Source organism: Amphibalanus amphitrite, unplaced genomic scaffold (assembly GCF_019059575.1).
Source record: "Amphibalanus amphitrite isolate SeventyFive unplaced genomic scaffold, NRLGWU_Aamphi_draft 001249F_arrow, whole genome shotgun sequence".
NCBI lineage: Eukaryota > Metazoa > Arthropoda > Thecostraca > Balanomorpha > Balanidae > Amphibalanus > Amphibalanus amphitrite.
In genome coordinates this window covers 185,873-193,741 of record NW_024882742.1, presented here as the reverse complement: position 1 = coordinate 193,741, position 7,869 = coordinate 185,873, and the positions used below count along the sequence as shown (strand labels likewise).

The 7,869-nt window shown below is 52.7% G+C and overlaps 2 protein-coding genes across 2 annotated transcripts; both read left to right on the top strand.

Annotated features, from left to right (window-relative positions):
- The first annotated feature begins 802 nt into the window (after positions 1-802).
- LOC122371494 (perlucin-like protein) lies at positions 803-1,267 on the top strand. The gene has a single exon (XM_043347865.1). The coding sequence runs from the start codon at positions 803-805 to the stop codon at positions 1,265-1,267; it is 465 nt and encodes a 154-aa protein (XP_043203800.1).
- Positions 1,268-5,771: 4,504 nt separating this feature from the next.
- On the top strand, positions 5,772-6,395 carry LOC122371493 (lactose-binding lectin l-2-like). The gene has a single exon (XM_043347864.1). It carries the CDS (start codon positions 5,772-5,774, stop codon positions 6,393-6,395), a length of 624 nt encoding a protein of 207 aa, XP_043203799.1.
- The last annotated feature ends 1,474 nt before the right edge of the window (positions 6,396-7,869 follow it).

Genomic DNA, 7,869 nt, shown 5'->3' with positions numbered 1-7,869 from the left:
CACTTGGCCACTGAGCAATGGTGATCTCGCCCTGGCGCACGATTTTGGCCATTGCCAGGCTCCTTTTTTGTCGTGCGCCGCAGGTTTGGGTAGTCTCTTGGAAAAACGTCGATAGCTCAGAGTAAAATGTAGCTAAAGACACCTGGTCTTCACTATTGGATAGAAAAAAGATCGGCGCACGTGATGACACCCAAAAAATATGTGCACGTGCAAAAACTTTTAATTGCTAGAGGCACTTCCATTACTTAATAGTCAACCCTAGTATGTTTATCAGATTGCAATGCGTACACACAAGCCTGGGAGCAGAGCAGCATGCCATTTTTAGACATTGCCATTTAATGATGCATGTCATAGAAACTATAGTAGCTTTGCCAGCCAGTATGGTTATTGGTTTGTACTAGCAAAGGGTCATAATCAGAGTGACATTTACTTGCTTCGGAGGTTAAGTGGCTCATCACCAAAAGATCAAGTTTTTAAACAAATGGGCGGGCAAATGTCCTGCGAAAGCCCATGTCACAAATACCTAACGCTCCTTTCCGAGCGACTTCAATATAAATTGGGCGTTCACGAGCTCTTGATCAGTCTCATTCGGACAGCCATAACCGGCACGACTGCAATGGCGACCGCGTCATTTTTCCTTACCGCGTCGGAAGCGCTGCTGCTCATGACCCCGGCGACGGCAAGGTCTGTAAGCAACACCGTCTTCGAAATCATGGACCTGATCTCCGCCCAATGCCGCACCGCCATCGACGACTGAGACGCAGCGATTAGGATTCAAGCTGCCCAGGAAGAGCTCAGAGGGATGGTGAGCTCCCTACAGCAGCAGCTCACTCACGGGCCAGAGGAGTGTCCCGGAGGCTGGACGCGCCACCTGGACACCTGCTACCTGGTCACGGCGACCAATTCGAGCTGGTACGAGGCGCAGTATCAGTGCGGGACGCTGCACCGTCGCGCGCAGCTGGCCATCGTGCCGCCGTCGGCCGGTGAGCTGACCGAGCGGATGGTGACCGACACGGTCAGCGGCACCCGCGGAGCCTGGATCGGCATGACGCGTCTGCAGGAGTCGGACGACACGTTCGGCTGGATCGACGGCACGCAGCCCGTGGCCACGCGCTTCAGCCCCAACGAGCCCAACGGCGACGGCGACTGCGTGCACATCTGGGGCCCGGAGCCGGGCTGGACCACCGAAGGCGGCGTGGCGCACGGCTGGAACGACCTGCCCTGCCACTACGGCCTGAACATTCTCTGCGAGATTCAGCTGAAGTAAACTGTCAGCGGCATAAATTTGCATCATGCATGTATGATTGTCGATGCTCATACAAATATGTTTTTGGCTAATGTCAGCAACTACAAACAGCAGGTTTTGAAACATCGATGGCAAACAATAAACACCCATACCCCATAGCCTCACAATTAATGCATCAACAACCTCGCAGAACATCGCGTAGGAAGCTGTTTATTGCCTCAGGGGGCCGATTAAAGGTCGACGTCTAACCATGCACATGTGGCTAGGCACTAGGCACGTAAACATCATCAAACTAGGCACGTTAACACCAAGTTTAATAAAAGATGGGGACAAAAGCGCCACTATACTCCCGCTTCTTTTTTAAGGGCTTGGATAGCCCTCGACCGCAAACATTTGACCCATGAAGCGGTCGGCGCGTCTAGAGTTGTCATTGCCGGCCGTCGGTAAACCCAACATACCCAGCCCATGTCAGGCTCCCCGACTGTGGCGACTGCTGACTATATATACCGATGACGTCACGGCCGGTCTGGCGTCCTGGAAAGGGCTTGCAACCGTCTGAGGGTCTCCAGTATAAACTGAGCGTGCGGCCACTGCGGGTCCGTCTGCCGGAGCCGTCCGAGATCAGATCTGATCGACATGGTGTCCAGGTCCCTCCTCTTCACCGCGGCGGCGCTGCTACTGGTGTCACCGACAACGGCAGCTCCCCCGATCGCCACCCTGCAGGATGTCATCAACAGGCTCACCGCCTCGTGCCAGGAGAGTGTCGGCGTCCTGGACTCGTTCCAGACCATCATCAGCGGCCAGGACATGCTGAAGGACATGCTGACGGCGCTGCAGCAGAAGGTGACGCCCGCGCCGGCCGTCTGTCCGGACGGCTGGACGCGCCACCTGGACAGCTGCTACGTCATCCCGCCGGCCAAGTCGGCCTGGCACGGGGCGCAACACCACTGCGCGGCGCTGGACCGGCGCGCGCGGCTCGCCTCCGTGCCGCGCGAGGCCATGGACTTTGTCAGGGAGCTGGTGGCGGCCAGCCCGGCCGACGGCGTCTGGCTCGGTCTGCTGAAGCTGGCCTCCGATCACTGGGTGTGGATGGACGGCTCGCGCGCTGTGCTCACCGCCGGTGACTTCAGCCAGGGCGAGCCGAGCGGCGACGGTCCCTGCGGTCACCTGTTCGGGCCCGGTGATAGTCTTCAGAGAACGGGACTCAACGACAGGGTCTGTGATTTCAAACTGCACTACCTCTGTCAGATCGAGCTCAATTAGTGCAGCGCTAGAATGTGCGATGTCAAATTATGTGTTTTCATGCAAAATAAAGCGATATCCGCTTCGAACTACTTTCAGCGAGTCAGCTATGAACCCACGCCAAACCAAATGGAAAAATGTCACTGTGAAGTAACTTTAAGTTCAAAATTCACACCAACTCGAGTACTCAAGCGTTTTCGGAATGTCAGGAATGAAGTCTTTTGTAGAACTAAAAGCCGAGTAGGTAGGTATGTTTTGGCGATTGTCAATTGGGTAAAAGTGATGTGCAAATAAAACACGTTGCACACGGGCTGCGGCTCGCACGTGATAAGCGCTTCATTTATCTTAAAAATATACTTAATATATGTACTTCATATCCAATTGATCCTTCCATTGACATTGGACATACTCGAAGGTAAACATATCTCAAGTCTTTGTAAAAACTATGAGTTGTTTTAACGGGATAAGACAATTTCTTCCGAATCAATGGTCGCTATTCATCGAAAATCGTCGATAATTTTCCGAAACATATTTGAAACTACGTAGCAGGCATCATTGTATTGTTAACTTGACCCTTTACCCAGCCGTTCGACAACTTTAATTAGCGCTTTCAGGCTCTCTGCGTTCCGATCCCTAACCTATGAGCGACATGGCACACGTAGGCGAACGGTTTCGGTACGTACATACCATCACTTATAGCCTTACATTATATTCAAGCGCAGACCGTTAGGACGTCGTTCCAGGAAGAATCTTGGTTCCAGGGAGAGCCGCCGTCCTGCGCATTGGATGTGACGGCTCAGTTTGGGCTTATGATGCCCTTCATGACATAAATTAGTCCAATTTGATCGAATTATTGCAGGCTGGGTCTAATAGCCTTAATTGGAGCCTGAAGGCATAGGTATATGTATAGCGTCTCATGCAGTGCTAGGTCCCCCCCCCCCCAAAAAAAAAAAAAAACTAATAATAGGCATTCTGGAAGCCGTATGTTCCGCGAAATGCTTTAGAAAAACGAGGACGTCGATAAACTGCGACTTTTGTACCGTGCTGGCTGCAAATGTCCTTAGGCCTCTGACGGTCGACCTGTGACATCATATAATGACTGTCGATAATATCAGGGACCCAGCCTAACTCGGAAATGAAGCAGCAACAGGATCTGAATTAAATGAAACAACAAATTCTAGCATTCTATCGGGTACGGAAGAATCGCGAAATAAAGGGGCCGGCAGGGCTGAATACCAAGCCCGTTCGTCCGAAAGAAGGGAAATCCGAGGCGATCAGGGAGCTGGACACTGGACAGCCAGCGACCTAACTATAGTCATAGTAGCGCTCTGAGGTTTTCTTGTTAGCTGCAAAGCTGCCGTGAGCCTCAAGCTGTCTCAGGGTCTGTTTACTAATGACAGTCGTCGACCAAAGATGGTAGGTACTGTCGACGAAAGATGCAAGGAGTGGGGTGCGAGGCAGCGGAGGGGGTTGTCGTGCCGCCCGCGCAGCAGACTCTGACTTCGATCGGAAGGCACTACAGCAGCAGCTCACTCACGAGCCAGAGAAGTGTCCCAGCGGCTGGACGCGCCACCTGAACAGCTGTTACATTGTCCCACAGACAAAGTCAAGCTGGTATGCCGCGCAGTACCACTGCGCGGCGCTGGACCGGCGAGCGCGGCTGGCCACGGTGGCTCCGTCGGCGGGCGACTTCACGGAGGAGCTGGTGGCCAAAGCCGTCAGCGGCTCCCGCGGCGCCTGGATCGGTTTGTCGCGTTTGGAGCCGGACGACGCGTTCGGTTGGGTGGACGGCACGCGGCCGGTGGTCAGGCGCTGGAGTCGGGACTGTGGTGACGGCGACTGCGTGCACATCTGGGGTCCGGAGGGCCACTGGACCACCGACGGCACGGTGCGACACGGCTGGAACGACGCGCCCTGTCACACCGATAACCATATCCTGTGCCAGATAGAACTGAATACATTGTGCTCCACATAATATTACTGTGCATTGCTGATCATGTAAATATACAGGTACCATAGTAGACAGTAGACATAGTAGACATAGTAGACAAAGTCTGAAAAATTAGAACCGAAGCTACAAGATAGGTACATAAAATATATTGGTCGCTCCAAAAAGGCAGATTTTCTTATGCCAGGCTTCAAGGTATTTGACCTTTACATCAAGGGTAACTCAAGAGTGTGCTGTAGATCCTATTTTATTTCATATGCCCATCAGCGGTAAGTCCGACCCAGTAATGTGTTGCTGGTATTACCAGAGCCTGTCTGTAGTAGCTGGTATACGATTTGTTTGGTCAATCGCATGGTGCTATTATATACAATACCTACCCACATTGCATATGCAATATGCACACCGACGTCTTGCAGAGTTGTTTGCACCGTGCAGTGACAGTGAACACTCTGTCCGTGGGTTCGTGGCTTTCGTCCCAAAGCCCAGAGGCGAGCCCTATCCAATAACACAGTACTCTCCGCGGTGGAGCAGCTCCGATTAGGGCACTCGGCGCCCCTCCCCCTTCCCACCCTCTCCCTCTGAGCCCAGCTGACTGATTGGACCGCTTCCCTCCCCGCGAACCTAAGACGAACACTTTGAGCTACCACAGCCTCCCATTTCATAGCCGCTGAATACATAGATTCCAGGTGTGTGGGCGATAGGTACCGGGCCAGTTAGATTGTGACGCCCATTGTTTAGATGTATGAGTGACCAGTTACCGATTCACCGGCAGCACGGACGTCGGACATCTGATGGCCAAGTGGGAGCGTTTCAATAGCAGCAATTTCTCTGAAGCAATGTAAATACACATTGGTCTGAGTGCAAAGCTGTATGGGAACTCCATTGACAGTAATGACGCACAGCTAATGCCTGATGACGTGCGTGCTAAAAGAATAACAACTAATCGAGTTTATGACAAGATTATCGTAGCGACATTTGTTGATGATCGTCCATCCACTCAGGATTGAGGCCATTTTTCGGAACGTGGCACGGGATAACCCATGCTCAAAACGCGTAACATTTGCATCAGTTGACTCTTGACATGTTCCAATGCAGCTAGGGGTGCTGGCACCAATCAAAGTCCGAAGTTGACGTCCAGCCCCCTCCCCGCCCTGGCCTCTCCAGCCCCATGATGACGCTTCTGTTGAATAAGCATGGCCGAACGACGCTCGTGGCGCCGCCGGCCGTCCCACCAGACGCCGACAGAGCTGCACTCGTCCGACCACCTCCAGTATAAACTTGGCGTGCAGCCGGTGCGGAGCACTCTGCCCCCGGCCGTCTGAGCTCAACTCTGACATGGTATCCAGTTGGCTCCTCCTGTCCGCTGCGGCGCTGCTGCTGGTGTCGCCATCGACGGCGTCCTCTGCAAGCGGCGCCGTCCAGGACATCATCGAGCAGCTCTCGACGGGCTGTCGTGCCGGCATCGACGACTCGGCAGCCGTGGAGGAGATTCGGCTCGGCCAGGAGGAGATCAGCGAGATGGTCACGTCCATTCAGAAGCAGGCGGCGCAGGAGGCTGAGGAGTGTCCCAGCGGATGGACGCGACACAGAGACAGCTGCTACCTGATCCCGCTGTCCAAGTCGAGCTGGTACGAGGCGCAGCACCACTGCGCGGCGCTGGACCGGCGCGCGCGGCTCGCCACGATCTCTCCGTCGGCGGGCGACTTCACGGAGCAGCTGGTCGCCTCCACCAGAGGCAGCTACGGCGCCTGGATCGGCCTGTCGCGTCTGGAGCAGGCTGGGGAGTTCGGCTGGATTGACGGCGCGCGCCCGGTGGCCACGCGCTGGAACACGGGTGAGCCGAGCGGCGACGGCGACTGTGTGCACATCTGGGGGCCGGAGCACGGCGCGGCGAAAGGCTGGAACGACCTGCCCTGCCATATCGCCAGTCATATCCTGTGTCAGATCAAACTGAGGTAAACGCTCTGCACTGAATACCTGTGTGGGTTGTCGATGATGCTTATGCAAATACATGTTTCAACATTTCACTTGCCTTTTTTGTCTCTGCTCTGTCGTAGGATAACTAAAAGTGACGACATTTAGGGACCAATGGTCTCATGCAGGCCAAAAATTCACATAATGATTCATTACATTTACGATAGGCTATTGAATCACATCCGAGAGAAAGCAAAGCACTGAATAAAAAACGGCTATTTTCACACAATTGGAGAACTAGGCCGTTGCCCGCCGCCATCCTGCATTAACGCCTTTGATTGATCAGCCGGCGCCAACCAAGCGTTGACCATACATCAACCCCCTATCGGCCTCTGCGCACCACTGAAAAGCTGCTCTGGCAACAATCAGTCTCATGTCGGCGAGCTATGCGGTCCGCCCGCTGCTAAAGGGTTAATGGAGATGGAAGGGCGCGACACACGATCAGCTGATCGATGCTGCGTCATTGATTGAGGTAAACACAGTAGCCCATTCTCCATGGAGATTAATGAATGCCCTCAAGATCTGCTACAAGGCATTGTGCTATGCTGAGCATGAAAAATACCTTGCCATAATAAGAGTCGAAGTGTTAACCGCTAAACTTTTACCGGGGTTACATGAGCAAGTAAATGCGTATCAGGAACGGATTTTCCTATTCGCTCACCATTGTAGTCCGTTTGTAATTCGTATTAACACGCGCACTGCAGCGGGTCTGAGCCGAACACGAAATGCAGGGGGGGGTTGAAAACAACCCCCCCTGAGATCTCGAAAACGGCGCAACGTAGCGACAAGCGGTAAACGGCGTTGGATAGGTCGGGATGTTATCTAGAGGAAATACTAAGGTCATTTTTGTCCTAGGTCAAAAACGAGGTCACCAGAGGTCACCGAAGACAAAATGTTACGATTTTCACAACGGGAATTTCGCGGTAGTTTTTCTTGAATAACTCGTTACACAGAAGAGATAGAGAGTTGATTCGAACGCCATCGTTCTTAGCTCGTCAATGCGCATCGAATGATATATAATATGACCTCGAAAGGTCAAGTTGAAAATTTGACCTCAGGTCAAGGTCATGACCTGACCGAAATAGGTCATGTTGCATATCATTCGATCCGCATTGACGAGACAAACACGATAAACGTCGAACGGAGTCTCTATCTCTATTCAATCTCAAGTTATTGAAGAAAAACCGTTGGTGACCTCAGGTGACCTCAGATGACCTGGAGGTCACCTTCCAAAGGTCACAAGTGATATGTTTCGGCGAAATCACCAACAGGGACCTGTAATACTATGATCCTGAGCATATTGAAGTCATAGGATGGCATTCAGAGTAAGTTGAAATTTCTCCCATTGACTTATAATGGGCCGGTCGCAAAAATGACCTGACCTTAGGTCATCGATATAAAAATTCCGAGATATACAAATTGTAGCTCGTGATGCCCTTACTACTTCCTGCGGGTTTCA